Here is a 22,081-nt window from a genome sequence, read left to right on the forward strand (position 1 = left end):
CCTGCCCCCAGTCTGTGTGACCTCAGCCTGAGCACCGGATGTTGTGTTATTTGAAGTTTCAGGAATCTCTAATTGAGTGTACCCAGCCTTTGAATATTTAACCCTGAGACGGGCGTCTGTCTCTGGTCCAGTTACCGGTGGCTTGGGGGTGGGAAGACAGTGCTGTTGGGGAGGGCAGGTGGCAGTGGTAGGGATCCCCAGCAAGGTGAAGTAGCTTTGGAAAGGGTGTCTCCTGGTGCTTTGCAATGGCATATAGAAGTGACTGGTCCTAGCAGCTCGGGGAGAGAGAACGGGCTGTGCCCACTGGCGTTGGGAGCACTGTAGTAGCCAGAGTTTGCTGAAGACCTTACGGGTATGGGCACCTGCCTGGTGCCCAAGCCTGCCACCGAGCTCTGGCCGGGCAAGCAGGGTGCTGACTGCGCAGAGACTCTGGTTACCAAGGCACCGAGGGCTTTGCTTTCTTCATTTTCAATTTCTTCTTCTTCCCCAAGTCTAAAAACAGAAGTTGGACACTTAATTTTGTTTCTATTGTTCTGTGTCTGTTTGGATGAGACAACTCTAGACGTGCCTTCCTGCTGCTGCATTCTTGCTTTTACTCAAGTTAAATGGATTCACATGTTTTGAAGTACCAGTTGCCTTTACAAACTTTCCAGAATACTCTATCAGCTGTTTATTTATTGAGAATAAACAAATAGGAAAAATGCTTGCCTATGTTTGGATTCTATATCAGGAATTTTGAAATAACGTGTTTTTACTCTAACTTCATGGCAATAGTGATTTGGTATAGAAAGGGAGAAAATATAAACGTTATTACTCCAATGGTTTTAACTTTGTAGTGGCCTCAATTATGTCTTTAATTTTTATTTATATCTACATTTGCATTTACCAACCTGGACAAAACTTTGAAGGGAGGGAAAATTTGATTTGGAGAAAAGATAGGTTTTGGATCAAGTATAAGTGAAATGTATATGAAAAAGCATTCTTATTTTCCAAAACAATTAAGGTTTTGGATTTGGATGCAAAAATTTGCTGTTATTTGTTTCTGTTTTTTTTTTATAATCAAGCCTGAACTGTTACCATTTCTGATTGTCTTTTATCCTTTCATTATACTTTTGATGAATTTTTTGAGAAGTTAATCTCTTTGAGTAAAAAGAAGCATGAGAGAAAAGTCAACAATTCCATGCTATAATGTCTATGTCTTTTTTTTCCATTTACTAAATTATTTAACCTACAATGTAATTTGAAAATTTGCATTGGAACTTTAAAGTTGTAGAAATATAATTGGGTTTAGGGATTGCAAAATCAAAGTCTAGGAGAAAATCCAGTGGGGCAAAGATCTTTGTTCTATACAGTTTAATTATTTCTTTTCCCATCAATCCAAGCACAGAAAGTACAGATGTCTCATCATGAAACTAGCAACTGGAATGAGAAAGGAAAAAATTGATTATAATTTGGACAAGCTAATTTGTTGAGGGTTTGCTGGAATGCCCGCCCCGCTGGCCTGCCGCAGCTAGTTTCTCCCGTAAGATTTATTGTCAAGGCCTGTGACACTGATACAGGGGATTAAGTTTGAAATTTCAGCCTTTCCTTAGGGGAGGAGGGGATTTATTTCTGTGTGACTAAATGCCACATCAAACTTTTGAACTACAGTGAAAATCTAGGATTGACTTTTGACTGCGATTAGCAGATTTTGAAAGCTTGCTGTGGGTGGTTTGAAAGGAAGCCTGCTCTATGGTGTTGTCACAGCATCAGGGCTAGGAATTTACTAGACCTAAAAGTTCTGCGCTGGCACACTGATGACTGGATGGAAGAAGTTTTAGAAGGAGGGCATTCCAAGTTGCCGAGGAAGGAATTTAGCTTTTTGGCAAGAATTAATTGGGCCCCATCAAAGAATAAGGTGCCTAGAAACTGCTACATTTAAGATTGAGGTTCCGGCAGGGGTTGGGGATGAAAAAGACCCACATGTATCATTAGGCTCATTAAAGTCATTCAGAGACTTTTCCATGGCAGAGCATATTGTTAATCCCTTCCAGCCCTCCTTTGGCTCATTATATTTTCAGCTCTAAGCTAATAGGTGGGTATTTTTCTTCCTCGAGAGAGAGGCCATTGTCTTAGCAATTAATAAAATAATTGTTGATTGAAGAAAGACACATACCTATTTCTGGTATCTCCAGATTCATTTGTGGCCTCGTAGAGATGCTGATGAGACTGTTTATATTTTAAGGGCAAGGACGTGGGTCTGAGCTTTGCATGGGCCTCTCCTGCAGGTCTGGATCGTGGTCCTTGACTACGTGGATGTAGGTTTCAGATTAATTACGAATCCTCGGTCACGGTAGCAACAGCCCACAGTGGTGTGATGGAGCAAATCCACGGTATGCTGCTGGAAAAGCAAAGTGTGTGCCCTGCAGATCAATAGGATCAATTGCCTTCAAAATCCCTGCGTATTATCTCTGTGTAGGTATTTGCTGTAAATCTTGTGAGAGTTTCTTCTTTTTTAACAAAGTGCCTTGTAAAAATGACAGTAGGGTTGTCATAACCATTTCACATAAGGAACTTATCGTTTTAAAAATTTTTAAGGAGAAAGCTATAAAACTTAAAAAATACAGAAATATCAAATTATGTCACTAACATGAGACCCAAATATTCTTTTCTGATGCCCTTGTGGCCACACTCTGGTCATCTATCAGTGTGTCTCCACAAAAACGTATTTTACAAAAGCACCAGATTATCTTTTTTCTTTATCTACTATGTGATACACCTGCTAGGACTCACTAAATATTTGTTTAATAATGACTCATTAAATTGGCCCAGTATGTTTTCACATTCTTTTCTCCCATCCCATTATGTATTTCTACAAAAGTAGTTTTGTTGTGGCTTTTGCAATCAGTATTTTAACCAGGCTGTGCGTAGTTGAAATTGTTTGCAAAGGACATTGAGCAACCTGTCAGTTCTGAGAAGTTTCTGACGTATGCTTTTCTATTACTCAAAAGCAAATGAATGCTTGACACATGGCATCTTGGTCTTATTTCCCCACAGCAACATAGAAAAACTAACTGTACATAAAATACTTTCCATCCTCAATAGGAAAGAAGCAGTAGAAATCAGATTTTACTTGATTATTGCTATACATTTCTATTAGCAGTCCTGCTTCCTGTGTAATCTGGAGTGAATTAAACTCAATTTGATATTGAAGAGATGACCGTCACTAATTTATTCATTTTGAGGAACTTAATAATAGACAGTTTTTACTGTTAACGTTTTCAGAGAAGGTTTGTTTATGGTTGGCTTGCATTATTTTTTCATCAGAAATTTCATAAACAACATTGTGACCATAACACCAGAAAAAAGGATTTAAAAAAAATAAAAGCTCAAGCACAATCCTGTCACCCCCGCAATCTCTTCATTTTCCTTACTTCCTTGCAGATCCTTTCTCTTTAAATATGCAATAGTTGTAGAATTTGTGTCTTTTACTCGTAAAAGCTGAGGTTAATCAAGTACTCTCATCATGTTTTATTTAGTTTTTTTATTTAGTTAAATGACAAACAGGTATGCCTCATTTTGTCTATCAGTTGTATTCCTAAAGTTGTATATATATGCTGCTAATAGGCATTAGCAGTATAATACATATCATATTCAGGGGATCTTAAATCATTAGTGACATTCAGTGGGTCTTCGTTTCTGAGCACTTGTCAGTTGGCAGTGGTCCCTCGTTCTTGACCTTTGTGCATCTCTGTTTGTATAAAAACACTTAAATGTTCCAAAAGTTCAGCGTTTAGTAAATACTCTCCCCCACCGCACCCCCAAAAGGCCTTTATATGACTTCTACTTTTCACTTACTGATTCTTTTTAAGCAGAACACTTACCTGTCTTGTCTTCTAGGTATGTTATATGAAAAATAGCTATTTAAGGGTTAGCAATTTCAAAATTGATACACATTTGATTTATAGAAGTATCTATTTGATAAGTTTGATTCTGGAAGCCTGAATATTGGCAAAATTGGAGATGCCATTTGTATTTGCAGATTTTTCAACAAACCACACTTTATCACTGTCAGGCAGTGTGGAAGATATTGAAGATGTTTAAAACTTTATTTTTACCATCAGGGAACTTTTTACCCATTTTCACGTTTCTTCATGGTTTTCTTTGTATTCTTTGACTAAGCTGCTTTCACTGTTGAGAACTTGTATTTATATTGATGTGTGAATAATGTTCCTCAGTTATTTCCTAGTCTGCTGAGTTATATGTTTCTGTAGACAAGGCCATGTAGACCTTTTTAATTTTTATGTTTTTTTGCATATAAGTTGTACATATTCATTGGAGATAAATTAGAAATAGGTATTAGCAATATAATGCATATTATATGAAATACATAGAGGTAAAAACCCACCACCCCAAATATAATTACTGTTAATATTTTGGTATATTTTGCTTTAAACTTTTTTTACTGTAATATGTGTATATATAATTTTTCTTGCTAAAATCCATATCTTCTTTTATAACCTGATTTTCTCCTCAGTGTTAGATTGTTTGGGCCTTGGGGGTGAGGGGGTGGGGAGTGAGACTTTCTGTCTACTTTATCCATTCCATTAAAAAGAGAATATACACTTGGCATGGACTTTGGATTTATTTATCTATTTAGAAATCTCAGATAAATATAATAAGCATGTGTATTTTGGTACAGATTCATACGTAAAGCATGGTTGAATAGCAGTTTTCAATCTCAGCATGTTTTTGGGGGGTGATTGTTTAAAATTCTAAGATGTTCACATCTGCTTCACAGTAATTGTTTAAAATGAACACAGAGAAGCTCCCACGTACTTGATAAAACTGTAGAAGACACAGTTATCTTGTTTTTACCAGATTTTAGACAACAGCTAGACTGTAAGTCCCACAAAGCTAGAGACCACATCTATGTAACCATTCTACACATATTCCTAGCAGGACCCTGTTATTTAGTAAGGCCTAAGACATCTGAGTTGAATGAATAATTAAAGAAAAGGGAGAGAGAGAGAGAGAGAACCTAAAACAGGAGGCAATTCACTCTCTTCCTTGTAGCAAGGCCTAAATTAGCCATCTCTCGGAATATATTTCTATCATCATATCTTTAAAAAATTGTAGTAAGTGAACAAAAATGTTAAATCTTTGTAATCAGCCAAGGTTGCTATTCCTTTGCTTGCCACATAAGCCATTTGTTCCAGTCCCTTATAAAGGGGTGTATATGAGTGAACTACAGGAAATTTGCAACTTTGGCTTCTTAAACCCTCCTACTGATTGCTCTGGGCCACACCTCTATTAACAAGTGAAAAAAATAAAATAACAGCTGCTATGTGTTTGCCTGGAAGCTGGGTCCCTAAATGGAGGGGTGATGATTCCAGGTGAGCTTCTAACCTCCTCCCTTCTCGTGCTCAGGTTGCCCTCGGCAGAATGATTCCCTGCAGAGCAGCCGTGACTTTTGCCCGATGTCTGATCCGGAGAAAGATCGTCACTCTGGACAGTCTAGAAGATACTAAATTGTGCCGCTGCTTGTCCACCATGGACCTCATCGCCCTCGGGGTGGGAAGCACGCTGGGCGCGGGGGTTTACGTGCTAGCTGGGGAGGTCGCCAAAGCAGATTCCGGCCCCAGCATCGTGGTCTCCTTCCTCATCGCCGCGCTGGCCTCGGTGATGGCCGGCCTGTGCTACGCCGAGTTCGGGGCCCGAGTTCCCAAGACTGGCTCTGCGTATCTGTACACTTACGTCACCGTTGGAGAGCTGTGGGCCTTCATCACCGGCTGGAATCTCATTTTATCTTATGTCATAGGTATGTTTGCAAAATACATCTACATTGTGTGGAATGGTAGAAGGAGCACTGCAGGGCCAGAAGCCTTCGTGCTCAGCTGCAGGTCTGCAGTCAGCTACTGGATGATCCCGAGTGGAGCACCTGACCCCGTTGTGTCTCACCCCTGGTTTTAAAAAAAAAAAAAAAAAATTATAATTCTTTATTGCAAATTAAGTTACCAATTCCACATAATTACCAGTATACTCCCATAAATTATCAAGATTATTTTATTTATTTATTTTTTTGAGACAGAGTCTTGCTCTGTTGCACTGAGTGCAGTGGCATCATCATAGCTCGCTGCAACCTCAAACTCCTGGTTTCAAGCGATCCTCCTGCCTCAACCTCCCCAGTAGCTGGGACTACAGGTGCTTGCCACAATGCCCAGCCAATTTTTCTATTTTTAGTAGAAATGGGGTCTCGCTCTTGCTCAGGCTGGTCTTGAACTTCTGAGCCCAGGTAATCCTCCCGTCTCAGCCTCCCAGAGTGCTGGGATTACAGGCATGAGCCACTGCACCCAGCCTCAAGATAATTTTATATGTGATTAAAATAATCTGTGTGAACTATCTCATGCTTATCCTAGAATAGAGTAACAAATGATGTTATGTTAACTTACTGCCAGTGACCTTGTATTATTCTCTGCATGTGCTGTGTTTTGGGAAGGCACGTCAAGTGTTGCAAGAGCATGGAGTGGCACCTTTGATGAACTTCTTAGCAAACAGATTGGGCATTTTTTGAAGACATACTTCAAAATGAATTACACCGGCCTTGCAGAGTATCCAGACTTTTTTGCTATGTGCCTTATATTACTTCTAGCAGGTAAGAAAATTCATTTGTGCTTCTGCTCATGATAAACCAAACTATTTGTCCCAGGAAAACAGGATGCTTCTGAATTCAGAACCTGAGTTCTGAAGACTAGGTCAGCATATTTATACACTTAGGTTACTGTTGGACATCTGTGGGGGTTGTCACTGGCTGGGATCATATTTTATCTTGTGTGATAGATATGTTTCAAAAATAAGTCTAAATTGTGTAGAATGGTAGATATAGCACTTCTGAGTCTATGGCACCTGGCATGCTCTAAATGATACGAGGAGGACATTGATTTTATAATACTAATTGCAGGTTTGCAGGAATGACAGTGAAGTTTCAATAAGAAAGACTATAATTTCTTGACATTGTTTCATCTTGTTAGATACAGCTAAGGTTATTTGCAGGTGTACTATTTCTACAAAAAATGCTATTTTTCTGTCATGCCTTCATCTATATAACGCAGGCTTCTGATTAAAAAGGAAGCATATTCAAATCACCTGTCATTTTTTAATGATGACATTATGTAGATAAACATAGTTGGCACTGGGATTTTTCAGTTTTCATCAGTATTGTGGCATTGTGGTTTTGAAAAGCACAGGAATTAGAGTTAGAGCAACCAGGCTTTCAATCCTGTTGTGCTACTTACTGCCTTTGGAACACTGAACAATTTACGTAATCTTTCCATTACTCAGTTTGCTCATCCACAGAGTGAGGTTATCAGTGTGTGTGTACCTCGTACAGCCTTCTCGTTTGGTACATAGCAAGCACTCACAGAGCCAGTTTTATTTTATGAGCATAGCTAATCCCCTCTGTCTCTTTATATTTTTTTAAATTATTTGAACATTTTCTATTTTGATTGTCATTCTTACCTGTGGTCCTGCTTAAACCCATCAAAGATTTCATCAAGAGTAAAATGCATGTCTGTTCCTACTTCCTACTTGCTTTACCCTGGGCAATCTGCCCCTTGCTTTTCTGGCCAACCTTGTCTCTATTTTTCTCCTTTGATTAGAAAGCTGAGACAGAAAGATATGAAAATGAAATGTTTACTTGCAAAATTATATAATTTTAAAAATAGCTTTACCCTTTAAAAAGTTAGTTGTTCATTAAGTGTCTTTATAGGGATAGTGATAACACAAACAAAATTTTTATCTCTAAAACTTTGAAAAATTTTATATTTTGCTTCTAATGTCAAAAATTACACCGTTTTTCAACAAATGAGAGACTTTTGTTTGTTTTGGTTTCTAAACAGCCTAGCTAATGTTAAATTAGTTACATCATATTTTGTTTAGGGATGGTTTCGATGAACTTAAAATATTCAGCTTTAATCTCTGAACAATGAAAAGCATGTAACTATGACTTGGTTAGAGCTGTTATATTCCATGGCAAGACTTAGGCCAGAGCTGGCATCATTTGTCCTGTGTTCATTCACCTTCATTTTTTCATTTTAATATAGGCTAAGCTTACCTTATAACTTTGTCCTGAGAATCTTCAAAGATCAAAACCCCCATTATAAATCACTATCCATATTGTAATACCAAATGTCTTGTCACCTGAAGCTGTCGTTTTCTTAAAGATACACAGGAAGTGTATGCAGTATTTAGATGAGCTATTCTCTGGTGTCTCACTGTTGGTAGGAGATGAGACCTCCAAGTGCATGCATGTGACATGTTGGGAAACTTAAATAAAATATGATGGTGGCTTTGTTATTCCCCAAGGTGTACAACAGTGGTTCCTAACCTAATGTACAATGACACAGTCAGGAATTGTGCCGGCCCTACAACTTTCCTGTATGTCATTAATACAGTTATAGTATTATATGATTCTGGGAAATTATACAGGTAGAAGAATGAAATTCAACTTCTTTCATCTCTGTTTGGAAATTTCTGCTTATTTGATGGTGGGTGGTATAGATGTAGGGAAAAAGCAAGTAAATCTTTGGCATAATCTTTTCATAACAATCGTTTCCCCAGTGGTAAAAGGTAAACTTTCTTAGGTCCATAATTCACATCTTATACCACATGGATTAAAGATATAAATATGATTAATATAATCATAAAAATACTAGAAGAAAACAAAGGTTAATGTTTAAGGGAAAATCATTTTAAAGGCAGAAACTATAGAAAAATGTATAGATGATTATAATAACTTTCCTACGTATATATAATCCACATTAAAAGCAAATGATAAACTGGGACAAATACATGCTGCGCATGACAGATAGAGAGCTTATAGCAGTAATATATAAAAACAATCTTCTGAATATGAACACAATACCCAAATAGAAAAAGTGGGCAATTTAAATTAGGGCCAAACTTTCTGGAGAATATTTTGACAATCTGAACCAAATGCATTGTACAAAAGTGCATACCCTCTCATACAATGTTACTGTGCAGAAAACTATTGTAAAGAAATAATTAGAAAATATAGAAAGATATTTATGAAAGGGTGATTATGTCAGTGCTGTTTATAATTGTAAGAGACTAAGAGTGATGTAATTCTCTATAAATAAGAGATTAAAGTATGGTACCTCAATATAGTAGAAGATTATGCAGTTGTTAAAAATAAGGTTATATAATGGCTCTCATGAAAACGTGTGTATGTGTTTTTGTGTGCAGAATTCTGGAGGAGAGACTATAGATCTTTATCTTCTTTGTATTTTTTTGTATCTTCCAATTGCTTGAATAGGAAATTGACTAGTTTTACAATCAGAATGTGAAGAAAGCTATTAAAATGAGAATAGATTTAACAAAGTACTTTTTAGCACAATGGAAGAATTAGTTTTGTTTATGTATTCAGTAAATACACGGCAGACATATGTTTGAGCTTTTACTTAGTTCACAACCATAAAATTCGAAATAGCTTTTTAGAGCAGCAATTCATTAAAATTGTTACTTTATATATACCTATCATTGGTAATAATGGCCAGAGTTACTAGATTTATGTGTTTCTTACAAAGTGGGGTATCTTCTATGAGCATGATCTGCCTTCTGAAATCAAATTGGTTGTGTTCAGAAGGAATTTTTTCACGATTAGGTGACTAATGCGTAAAAACTAGCAACAGAAACGGATGGATGGGAGTTTAATAAATGAATGCTGGTGAAATAATATCCTGAAGCCCTCTATTTGCCTCACGATGCCATTGCCTTTCCTAAAGCTTAGGTAAAAATTAAAATGCCCTTCCTTTCTTTTTCCATAGGCCTTTTATCTTTCGGAGTAAAAGAATCTGCTTGGGTGAATAAAATCTTCACAGCTATTAATATCCTGGTCCTCCTCTTTGTTATGGTTGCTGGGTTTGTGAAAGGCAATGTGGCGAACTGGAAGATCAGTGAAGAGTTTCTCAAAAATATATCAGCAAGTGCCAGGTAACATATTTGGGTTTTTTCCCCTCCTCTCTTTTTTCAATGTTTCATTTTAAAAGCACGTAGGTGAAAGTTTTCCTCTAGAACATGGTTCTTAAACTTTCTGCTTTTGAGACCTTTCTTTTAGGGGCTGTTCTATTCTAAAACCCTTCTTCCTGGGCTCCTTCCAAACATAAAGGTTTGGAAGGCTGCGGGTTCCAGCCAGAGTGGGCCGTCTGCACATGCTATCGATCAAGCTCTAATTGGGTGTTGTTGACACAAGAGGGTCATTGTTAGGGGCACCACCACGTTCTCCAGGACAGGGTGAAAGAATAAGGTTTTAGTTTTATATACGTCAGCTTCAAAGGGCTGATGAATACAACAGCCTTCCCAGGACATAGTTCGTGATAAATCACCAGAAGGAACGGTTTTCTATGAAAATGACTTTCCAACGTGTTTGTTCCCTTCCTTAGAGAGCCGCCTTCTGAAAATGGAACAAGTATCTATGGGGCTGGTGGCTTTATGCCTTACGGCTTTGCAGGAACTCTGGCTGGTGCTGCAACTTGCTTTTATGCCTTTGTGGGATTTGACTGCATTGCAACAACTGGTAAGAGCGGTGTCTCGGCTCTGCGTAGAAGGGAAAGGTGTTCCTTGTCCCACATGAGTATGGATCTGTGGCAGCCAGAGGGTCCAGGAAAGGGAGAGGGATTTGGGGTAAGAAGGGCACTAGTTCCAGACCCAGCTGTAATACCTACTGCATATGCTGAAAAAGAAACTTAGCGAAACTCTCTGGGCCTTGGTTTCCACCTTGGTGGATTTGGGAGAGCAATACCTACTCCTCAGATTTGATGAAGATCGCCTAAGATAATACATCTGAAAAATACTTTGCAAGCCATTGACTACTTTGTAAATGTTAGTCATAATTATTACCCTTAACCTTCTATCTGGAAGTGCTGTCGCAATGAATAATAAATGATGCTCATGTTCTTAAATTGTCTCATCTTTAGTTGGACAAAACAAATCATGCCAGTTCTTTACTCTGTATCCTTTACAACAAAATAATCATGCCAGAGTCACTCTCTGGGTGCTTCTTGTGGGTTTATATCATTGTGTGGCCTTATAATTGGCCATGTTTTGGGTCCTTCAAATGCTAAATCTTACTAGGAGGATACTGACTTTTTGAAAATTGAAACTAGAGTTTCGTGTAAATAGATGAAATAAGTTTATGTGAAGGCTTCATATTTAAGGGCCTAAAGAATGCCACGGCAGTCATTTAATCTCTGGGTGAATCATTCTGCAAATGGATCAAGACTGCTATTCTATCCCTATACACTTAATATTGCTGGTATGTTACAGGGTTTTGTTTTGTTTTTTTTTTCCTGGAACCAGGAAACTGACTTGCGTGATTCTTCCTTCTCTTCTCCCTCTGGAAATTGGATTTTTATGTAATAGCAATGTACTTTCAAGAAGAAAGGAAATTTCATATAAAATAGATGGATCAAGCTAAGGAAACAAAAGGGACAAAGGCAGAGAAGAATTATCACGGAGAAGAGGAAGAATTTCATACAAAATAAGTTCTTTACCCATGAATGTTTTATTAAACATGGCAAATCTTTTGTTTATTTTTCCTTAGGAGAAGAGGTCCGGAATCCCCAGAGAGCTATTCCCATTGGAATCGTGACTTCATTGCTTGTTTGCTTTATGGCCTATTTTGGGGTCTCGGCAGCTTTGACACTTATGATGCCATATTACCTCCTGGACGAAAAAAGCCCCCTTCCTGTGGCATTTGAATATGTGGGCTGGGGTCCTGCCAAATATGTTGTTGCCGCAGGGTCACTCTGCGCCTTGTCAACAAGGTACGTTGCTTTGCTTTTGGGGCAGGGGCCGTTTGGGTTCCCACAAAATGTAATCAGTGTCTAAAAAATTGTCTTTGTATGTTTTGAAAATATCCTAATATAAGAAGCATATTATGCAACTATGTATTTTCAATGAATTTGTTCAGTTTGCTCAAAATTGCCATATATCCTGGATCTGGTTTGGTGAAAAAAGAAAGAAAAAAAAAGAATTGCCATATAAAAATCTTAAGTGTTTATAGAAACTACCTGCCCCTACATCAGTTAAGAGTCAGTTTTTCAAAATAATGATGGTCCAGGCTTCAGTGGAAATATATATGGCATTGGTACACACACACACACACACACGTACACGTACACACTTGTCACATATATTCACATACATATGTATTATAAACCTTTAGGGTGCTTAATATGCTGCTTCACTGGCTTTGGTGTTACTCACAGTTCTACAGACGTCCTGTGTCAGACCATACATGCAGACTTCACATTAGCTACTGTCTGTTCAAGTAACACTGCGTCCGTGTGAGTGGAAGCTGTGTGCGGTGTCATTTTTACATATAACGTGCTTTTTATTGTGAAATTCTGACAGTTTCTCCTCTCAGCACCAATCAGAGTGAACTTGGTCTAGAACTAGAAAATGATCATCCTTAATGGTGGAAATTCATTTAAAATCTATGGGAAAAGAAAAAGGTAGTTGAATCTCAAACGTTCAGATTTTCGGTAGCTGCTTGTTTTAATACGTTAGAACTCATTTCTCAGGTTTCCCGAGCTACTCATTTCAAATTAACGTAGGATCATAAGTAAGGTATTTCATTCTAGTGTTGTACTGTGCCATGTGGTAGAATATTCTTAGAAAGGGAAAATTAGTCTTTTTGCCTGATCACGTATTTGTTAAAGGGAAAATAATTTTCTGAAAGTCTGAAATTAAAAAAAGAAATCTTTTAATGTGAATTCATCAACTTAACTTATTTTTTTCCTTCCAAGTCCCTTTAATTTTCTAGTCTAGATAATATTAAGTAGCAAGTAGACCCTATTGGTTTCTCAGTCATCTTCTAGTGTTGAGGTTTATTGTGAATAGCTTCAAATAATGTCAGAAGTCTGAACTGTGACAATACCATGCCACCGTAGCCTTAGAAGGAATGGACAAAGATTCATCTGTAGCCAAGCTCAACCCAGCCTTATTAAAAAACAAAGAAAATGGATTTTTAAATAAAATGTTTTACTTGTTTTCTCTTAAATCATTATTTTTCACAACTAAGTAGTATATGGAATGGTGTAGCCAGTAAACACAAGTAATTTAAAACATCTTAAGCAAAAATTGTCGTACTAAATGTCACTGTTCCTTTCAATCGTGGCTACTTCTGTGTACTAAATTTACTGTGAGTTGATCTTTTTTACCTTTGTCTACCTTGATTATCATATCATGCTGGAAATTATTATCAATCTGATCAAAAATCAGGCCATATGAGAAAAAATATTGGTAAAATGAATACAAAAAGTATATAATTATAAATAATTGTTACTATGAAATAAAATTGCTTAATCTCTTCTTTAATTACATATCAATTAAGGAATTTTATTTTCTTAATTATTGCCATTCAAAATACCTTAATGAGATTGGGTTTTTTTTTTTTTTTGGTAAATTCTTAATTACTTAGTTTTAATTAGGTAATAATTGTGGGTACACACAATTACTTGCAATATTGTTTTTAGTCTGATAATTTTGCTGGGTATATCTGCAACAGAATTCTGAGTAGCACAATATTTGTTAAAATATTAGCAAATATTTTTAAATGCCCAATTGTAGTGCATTTAAAAAATAGTAAGACTTCATAATCACAACTGTTATGCTGAATTTTACGTAATTACTTTATTTCAGTTCTGGAATGTAACCTTGCATGAATGTGTTTGCCATACTGCATGTGTTTGCTTTTTATTCAGTCTTCTTGGATCCATTTTCCCAATGCCTCGTGTAATCTATGCTATGGCGGAGGATGGGTTGCTTTTCAAATGTCTAGCTCAAATCAATTCCAAAACGAAGACACCAATAATTGCTACTTTATCATCAGGTGCCGTGGCAGGTGAGAGAGAGTTGACTTTTATTAAGAAAAGGGGGATCTTGGTCATCCAAGACCGGAAAACAGTAAAAAGTTAGGTGGTTTTCTATTTTGATGTTCGTGAAGTTCGGTCACTTTTTTGTGAATGTTTCCTATTTTGAATTTTTTGGTTCTGCACTTTAGTGTGTACCGTCTTTACCTGTGTATATCTTTCTAGAATAATACTTAAAATAACTTACATGTGGATTATGAATTTTTCTGTTCTAGTCTTATGGGCTCTATGTTTCCTTTACCCCGAATTATGTTTGCCATGGCCCGAGACGGTTTACTGTTTAGATTTCTTGCCAGAGTGAGTAAGAGGCAGTCACCAGTTGCTGCCACGTTGACTGCAGGGGTCATTTCTGGTAAGCTTCACAAACGTAGGCTTCTTCAGCATTGGACTGGAACATTCTATTCGCATGCGTGGACTGATAAAGAGGGTCTGCATGCTGTGCATGTAAGTTAAGAAAAAAAATCATGATTAATTAGTATATGAGCATTGGGATTAACATCTGAAAATCACGGTGGTGGTGGTATACTGAAGTTCATTCTTAATTGACCGTTTGGGGATTTTTTTTTTTTTTTTACTGTTATTTGAAACTTTTGGGCTTCTAACAAATGTGCAAAGGGTTGTAATGGTTCTTCACTCAATACCATGCATTGCTTTTCCAATGAACTAGCACATAAAATGCTATTATTGATGCATAAAATTGTAATTAAAGCATTTATTATTTAATTTTTTAAATATTAATTTTGAAATAATTATTTGATATTTTCTTTTTTTGTCCAGGGTATAAGTTTAATATTGCTAAAGGACCATAGGATTTTTGAAAAGCTAACTGTTACCCATTCTTAATTATAAGAAATGTCAAAGATAATTCATACCCAGCCCTTGTAATCACTGCCCTTGGTGTGGCAGGCGTCCCTCCTTTCTGGGTCATCACAGTCCTTGAATAGTTTCTGACACATATATCCTCTCAAACCCCCTTGGGAATCTATTTTTCCTTTTAGCAGTTTCGGTATTTAAGTTATGTTCAGAAAGTCCAGATTGCCTAACTCTTGGCATGTCTAAATATCCATCTAAAATGCCTTTGGCCAGATTCTTACTCCACGCAGAAATCTTCAGAGATTCTATAGATCAAGAGAATGTGGCCCTTCACGCCTATAATCCTAGCACTCTGGGAGGCCAAGGCGGGTGGATCGCTTGAGATTAGGAATTCGAGACCAGCCTGAGCGAGACCCCGTCTCTATTAAAAGAAATTATATGGACAGCTAAAAATATATATAGAAAAAATTAGTCGGGCATGGTGTCACATGTCTGTAGTCCCAGCTACTCGGGAGGCTGAGGCAGAAGGATCACTTGAGTCCAGGAGTTTGAGGTTGCTGTGAGCTTGGATGATGCCACTGCACTCTAGCCCGGGCAACAGAGTGAGACTCTGTCTCAAAAAAAAAAAAAAAGAGAATGTGGCCTTAAAGATACTACTATAGGAAGCCAAAGAAAGACTTTAGTAAGCTTTAGAGACAAAATGGTAAACAGTCTTGGCAGTAGAAATTCCAGCCAAAATGATAGTTTTGTTGAGGCTCTGAATTATTGGGAAATTAGGTTAGAGAAAGCTAATGCTTCATCATGTATAAAATGGAATGTTTTTAAGATCAGAAAGTATTTGTCTAAACAGTTTCACTTTGTAAACGTTTTCTAATAAATTCAGCACTTTGTTAGATATATGCTGGGAGGTCAAATCACTTACTTTCTCACATTTAGTTTCTGCCCCCATAAAATGAAGATTTTACTAAATTATGTCAAGCCCATTTTATTATTAAATAATGTCATTATTATTAAAGATAGTCTTGCCGAAGGACCATGCATCTTATTTAATGCATAAAAACATATTTTTCCAGTAAAAAACTTGCCTAGTAATACTCTACTTTATATTCAGAATTTTGGAAAATTTATCCTTCTCTTTTATTCAGGAAGAATTTAATTTGGGAGCATAATATATTAAAATTAATAATTAAAAGATGATCATTATAATGGACCACTTTTTAAAAATGCTCTAAAATATTTTTTGTAGTTTTGTACTCCCATACCTCACTTTCTTTGTTTTTAACTTAGATCAGAGAGCTTGTATGAATAATTCATTATTTTCTTCTCTCTTGACTACCTTATTCGGCTCTCTGTGATGCTTATAAAAATCACTGAAATTTTAATAATCTAATTCATAAGTCTACTAGCAATGAAGCGTTTTCAAAGTGAAGCATACTGTGTATTTAAAGAAATAATGTGATACCGTAGAAGTTATAGAAGGCCCCTCAGGATATTGGTTGAGATAGAATTCTGCCTCTACCTAGCAGTTGTAGCTTTGCTAAGTTAGCCTGTCTGTAAGATGGGGATAATCCTTTTAGGTTAAACCATGTGAAATTGCTGGGTTTTTGGTCAAAAATAGTCAAATTCCAGCTATTTTATATGGCTGAAACTAAATAATGGCCCGTCTCATAAGATCGTTGACTTGAAGATAAAATGAGATCATAGAGTTTGTAGAAAGATCTGGAACACCATATAAATGGAACACAGTATCTGCTTACTATGATAGGGAAAACTATGTGGTAAATTCAAGTCAATATCGTCACTACTTTGATGTTTCAATGGAGGAAACAATAGCTAAGTACAAGTTTCACTATTCAACTATTTGAAGTATATTTTGCTTTTTAACATTATCTCGATTTGGTGTGCAGGACCATAAATTGATCTCTCCTATATGGTCAGTCCAGCTGGAATGTTCGGCTTTAATCTTAGTAGAATGTAGCCTACACTCAAAGTATAATTTAACTGAAAATTATTTTACTTTTTCAAAATTAAGATAATTTTGAGTTATCTATGCTGTGACTCGTAATGCATATGGGAATTTAAATGATTATATGACATCCACAATGAAAGCCCTTTCTGTTTGAGTGTTTGTAGATGGCCAGTGTTTCCTAGCAGTGGTTTTCTTCTGCAACATCAAAGGACAGTATTTTGTCATATAGTATTTTCACTCTGTCAGGCCAAATATTTTTTACATAATTAAGTAGAATGTGCTTTGTACTTACTAGAGAGTTGAGGATTTTTTAAGTCTGATCAGCAGTTTATATGACCTAAAGAACATCTTACTGTGAGAGAGATATTTTTCCATCCTTTGTTTAACTTATCCTTGGTACTAAAACAAAATGTCTGTCGATTGTCCCTGACTTGAAAGTTATTAACTGTACGCAGTTTCATCGTGGCCCGTTCACTTTAGTTTCTTTTGTTTTCCCGATAGCTGTGATGGCGTTTCTGTTTGACCTGAAGGTGCTCGTGGACATGATGTCCATTGGCACGCTCATGGCCTACTCCCTGGTGGCAGCCTGTGTTCTCATCCTCAGGTGAGTTGCCAGGTGGTTCTGCAGGGTGTGCCATGTGGGGCTGCGGGAGTGAACACAATGAGCACTCACTGTCCCTGCCTTCAGGAAGCTAACGGTGTCACTGAGGTGAGGCCGTATCTATAGAAACATCCATCGGAAGTGTAAGAAGCATACTTGGTCCTTTGCAAAGAATCAAATACAGTTCGATCATTAGTGACGGGTTGGCCCAGTCTATGTGACAGGCAATTTCTCATATTGTGTAAAGACACTTAAAAATACTATACTTTGTCCCAGTAATTCAACTGCTAAGATTTTATGCTAAAGATTTAATCAGAGGCACACATAGAGGTATGTGAGGGATGTTTATGGAAAACATAAATTAAGATAGTGAAAATAATGGAACTAACCTGAATATCAATAGGAAGGTGGTTAAATAAATGAGGATACAGATATTCCCGGACTCTTCTACAGCGAATATAATGATATTTAATTATACAGTGAAATATATCAGCTTCAGAATGCAAAACTACAATATATATATAGCATGAAGTTATTTAAATAATGTATAAATTTACATAAGGAAATCATATATGCGTGTGTATGTATATGTATATATATATATATGCATGTGTATGTGTGTGTGTATATGTGTATACACACACACACACACACACATATGCCTGGATGAAATTGTACCAAAATGCTAACAGTGATTGACACCAGGTAGTGGTATGATGGACGGTTTTCATGTTCTTCTGTATACTTTTGAGTATTTTTCTTAGTGAGCATATTTCTTTATGTGGAGGAACAGTGTGACTTTGAAAAACAAGCAAAGGCTGCTCAGAGGATGAAGAGGCCACACTGGGGGCTCCTGGGGAGGCACTAGGAGACGAAGCAGGCAGGTGTCTCGACATAAGCTCTAGAGGAAGAAGATAAAATACCAGAGGACAGTGTCAGGCGTGGGGTGGGGAGGTGGCAGGATGGCCCGGTGAGCTTGTCTGGGTTAGACCAGAGGAGCCAAGAGGTTAGAGCAGTTGAGGCTTGAGAGACAGGGCGTGACGAGGCCTTTGAATGCTGAGCTGAAGACAGCGTTTCATTCTTTTTTTTTTTTTTTTTTTGAGACAGAGTCTCACTCTGTTGCCCAGGCTAGAGTGAGTGCCATGGCGTCAGCCTAGCTCACAGCAACCTCAAACTCCTGGGCTCAAGTGATCCTCCTGCCTCAGCCTCCCGAGTAGCTGGGACTACAGGCATACGCCACCATGCCCGGCCAATTTTTTCTATATATATTTTTAGTTGTCCAGATAATTTTTATTTCTATTTTTAGTAGAGACGGGTCTCGCTCAGGCTGGTCTCAAACTCCTGACCTCGAGCGATCCACCCGCCTCGGCCTCCCAGAGTGCTAGGATTACAGGCATGAGCCCCTGCGCCCGGCCAGGCGTTTCATTCTGTAGCTGAGATTTAACCCAGGTTTCTGTGCTGTTTTCATGAACTGCATTTCCTGTGGGCATGGTTAATTTCAGAATCATCATCCTGTTGTCACAGTTGCCTCCCTTTAAGATTTAACTGTCTTCTGCATCAAATATATAACTTCCTAATTAAGTGGCTGTAGGTGTTTTACTGGAAAGGTCAGGGGCCTGGCTCAGCACACTCCGGAGCTGGAGTCATGAGAAGTACTGATGTACCACACACGCTGTGACTCTGTAACGTGTCCTGCTTAAGAGTCTTAGGTGCTTGTTTCATCTGGGCCAGCGTCTAGTTGAGATTAAAGACACCAGTATTTATTTGGGGATAGGTACCAGCCCAGCTTATCTTACGAGCAGCCCAAGTACTCTCCTGAGAAGGAAGGTCTGGAAGCATGTCCCGGTGCCACCTCGAAAAGCGAGTCCCAGGTCACCATGCTGCAAGGACAGGGATCCATCCTGCAGAGCCTCCTCAGCCCCTCCGTTCTGCCCACACGGCAGTCGTCTTCTCTCGTGAGCTTCCTGGTGGGATTCCTGGGTAAGTCTTTCTCCCCACATCCGACATAACGACCCAGAGGATGTGAGCAGGTGGAGCTGGTACGATGCGAGAGAGGACAGAGGGCCTCACGTTGCCCTGGAATGTGTTAGCAACCAACCCGAACCCTGAAATTTCTACCTAAAGAGTCGCTAGTCGTTGAGATCGTCTTTGTATCAGCAGGATAAGTTGATCGTATCTCGACAATTGAAGGAGAGAGGAAGCAATTCCCCAGGGTGAGGTTAGCAGAAGTACAAGCTGGCACATGTCATTAGCCGTCAGCATGCTCTCTGTGGAAGCATCAGGCCAAGTACCCCTGCCAGTGACTGAACTGGAACCCGCTGGGATCGGGGGGCAATGTAGAAACCCCTTGTTTGCTCACCCACAGTGACGTCATCAGTCGTATTTTCAGCAACATTGTTTGAGCGTCATCTCTGTGCCAGGCATCCTGCTAGGCAGTCGGGATGTCGAGTGAGCCGGTCCTTGCTCTCACTGGGCTTTCAGGACAGGATCGTTGGTGACAAGCTAGGGAAGTGCGGATTTGTCTCAGAGCAAATACAAGGGGCCCCTGACACAGATGTGATGGTCAGAGGCAGGCTGAGTGGGTGGGGACGTCATTCCTCTGCAATGGAGAAAAGGCACAGAGCATGCGGTGTTATTAATGTATGTTTACAGCAGCCTCAAATAGACAGACCTGCCATTTCCAATTTGAAAAAAAGGGAAGTATCTACCCCTGACAGCGTCCCATCAATCGTGTGATACAGTCTGAGGGTGACAAATGAGGACACAGGTGGCGCACGGGCAGGTAGAGCAAGAGGGTAGCACCACGAGCGAGGCTGGCTTCTAAGGAGGGGAGAGTGATGAGTAAACAGGAAGAGTCTCTTAAATCAGTGAAATTCACCAATTCACTGTGGAATTTGTTTCTGCGAATAAAAAGAAGAAAGGTCGTAGTAGAGAATCTTTGCATTTGGCAAAGTAGATACATAAAGAACATGATGTCTGAACGGAGCCATCTGAGCGAAGTGCGTGTGTTGACCTTGCTTTATGTACTTGTCACCTTGGCAGCGTTTCTCATCCTGGGCCTGAGTGTCCTGACCACTTACGGGGTTCCGGCCATCACAAGGCTGGAAGCCTGGAGCCTGGCGCTTCTCGTGCTCGTCCTGCTGCTCTGCGCTGCTGTTGTCCTCAGCATCTGGAGGCAGCCCCAGAACCAGCAGAAAGTAGCCTTTATGGTACGTGCGGTGAGGGGTAGCCATCTGCAATATTTCGTACGCCTCCTCTGTGGGTTAGTTTTGGCAGTTGTTTCCCCCCCCAAAAAAAAATCTTTTACCGAAGTTAACCAGTGAATGAGAGTGTCGAAATCCTTTAACATGTCTCTTTTGGTCACCATGTCCTCCCTACCTTGGGTGTCTTACTGCCTTTGTCAAAAACTTGAGTATGCTCCTAGCACCGGAGTATTATATATGACAGTCAACAAATTTCTTGTTAAATAATCTTATATTAATAACAGAAAAAATAAGTAGAATATTTTATTTTTAGAAATCCGGTGCCCTTTCGTAAGGATTTATTGCCACCGAGAGCCCTTCCTCTGCACGTTGAAGTTATCCTGTCCCATTTAAACTCAGAGCAAGTTTTGGCTTGAAGAAGGCTTCCTGGAAGTACCCCTGGGGATACCCGTGTGTCCAGAGTTCCGGAGGCGTGCCATGTCGATGTCCGAACTAAGCCAGTAAACCCCGAACGAAGCTAAACCCTAAAATCAGTATTATCTTGATGAAGGTGCAGGTGTTAGCAGGTTGAATAAATCTCCTGTTGCCCTAAGCGTCAGTAAATAAAATGGGATTCTCCTTTCAGCAGTCTCTAGAAGCGCAGTTTTTATCCAGGTTGTCTTTTTTGCAGGCATATACAGTTACTGACATAGTGTGAAAGTATGCATGTCAGATTAATTGCCATCATGTTGAAATAATTGGGGAGATGTGTTTTCCAAACGTGAATACACACTAAAGGATTGTTTTCCGCCTTAGGTGCCATTCTTACCATTTTTGCCAGCATTCAGCATCCTGGTGAACATATACCTGATGGTCCAGTTGAGTGCGGACACTTGGATCAGATTCAGCATCTGGATGGCACTTGGTAGGTCTCTTAACATTTTAGCTTCCCGAACTCTGGCCCTCTCTCTCCTGTGCACGTGCTGTGATAACAGAAATGCATCCTCTCCCCCACGCTGGAAATAAAGGCTTTTTTCAGTTTCTTCCTTTCCCAATTCTTAGAACATCTGAGTGCTACCTTTCCAGATGTTTTCAGATAGCTTTTTAATTCAAATCTCCCAATAATCCTGTAGAACCAGGTAGGTCCTATTTTTCTCCAACTTGCAAGTGAGGAAAATGAAGCCCAGAAAAAGACATTTCATATCAACCAAAAACTCTGAACCAATTTTCTAAAATAAAGCTAAAACACAGCAAAATGCCTACATATATTAAAAACTAATTATCTTAAGAGGATACCTAAAACATTGTCTCCTAATCCGCACACAGCATGGCTGTTAATCAACAGTTGCTTTGTACCCAGTTCTTTAGCCTCTTCTGGTGACAATGTCATGTGATGCATGTCCATGTCCCCTCTGTCAATGCAGGGCATGCTTTCTAAAATATCTGGCCATGACTCTGATACTCCACTACTTGTGTTCAGGATGTGATTTGAGACTTTGTCCCAGATGTCATTTTGTTTCCTAAAGTATAGTATGGAGTTTTGAGAACATAAATATAAATTTTTTTCTGTATAAACATTATCTAA

The 22,081-nt window shown here is 38.7% G+C and overlaps 1 protein-coding gene across 1 annotated transcript; it reads left to right on the top strand.

The window, feature by feature from the left end:
* The first annotated feature begins 2,406 nt into the window (after positions 1-2,406).
* On the top strand, positions 2,407-21,277 carry SLC7A2 (solute carrier family 7 member 2). The gene is made up of 11 exons (XM_045535314.1): positions 2,407-2,454; positions 5,410-5,800; positions 6,479-6,634; positions 9,825-9,990; positions 10,440-10,573; positions 11,600-11,822; positions 14,147-14,283; positions 17,215-17,317; positions 19,089-19,294; positions 20,357-20,523; positions 20,917-21,277. The coding sequence occupies exons 2-11, from the start codon at positions 5,425-5,427 to the stop codon at positions 21,019-21,021; spliced, it is 1,773 nt and encodes a 590-aa protein (XP_045391270.1). The 5' UTR covers positions 2,407-2,454; positions 5,410-5,424; the 3' UTR covers positions 21,022-21,277.
* The last annotated feature ends 804 nt before the right edge of the window (positions 21,278-22,081 follow it).

Source organism: Lemur catta, chromosome 22, assembly GCF_020740605.2.
Source record: "Lemur catta isolate mLemCat1 chromosome 22, mLemCat1.pri, whole genome shotgun sequence".
NCBI classification, from domain to species: domain Eukaryota; kingdom Metazoa; phylum Chordata; class Mammalia; order Primates; family Lemuridae; genus Lemur; species Lemur catta.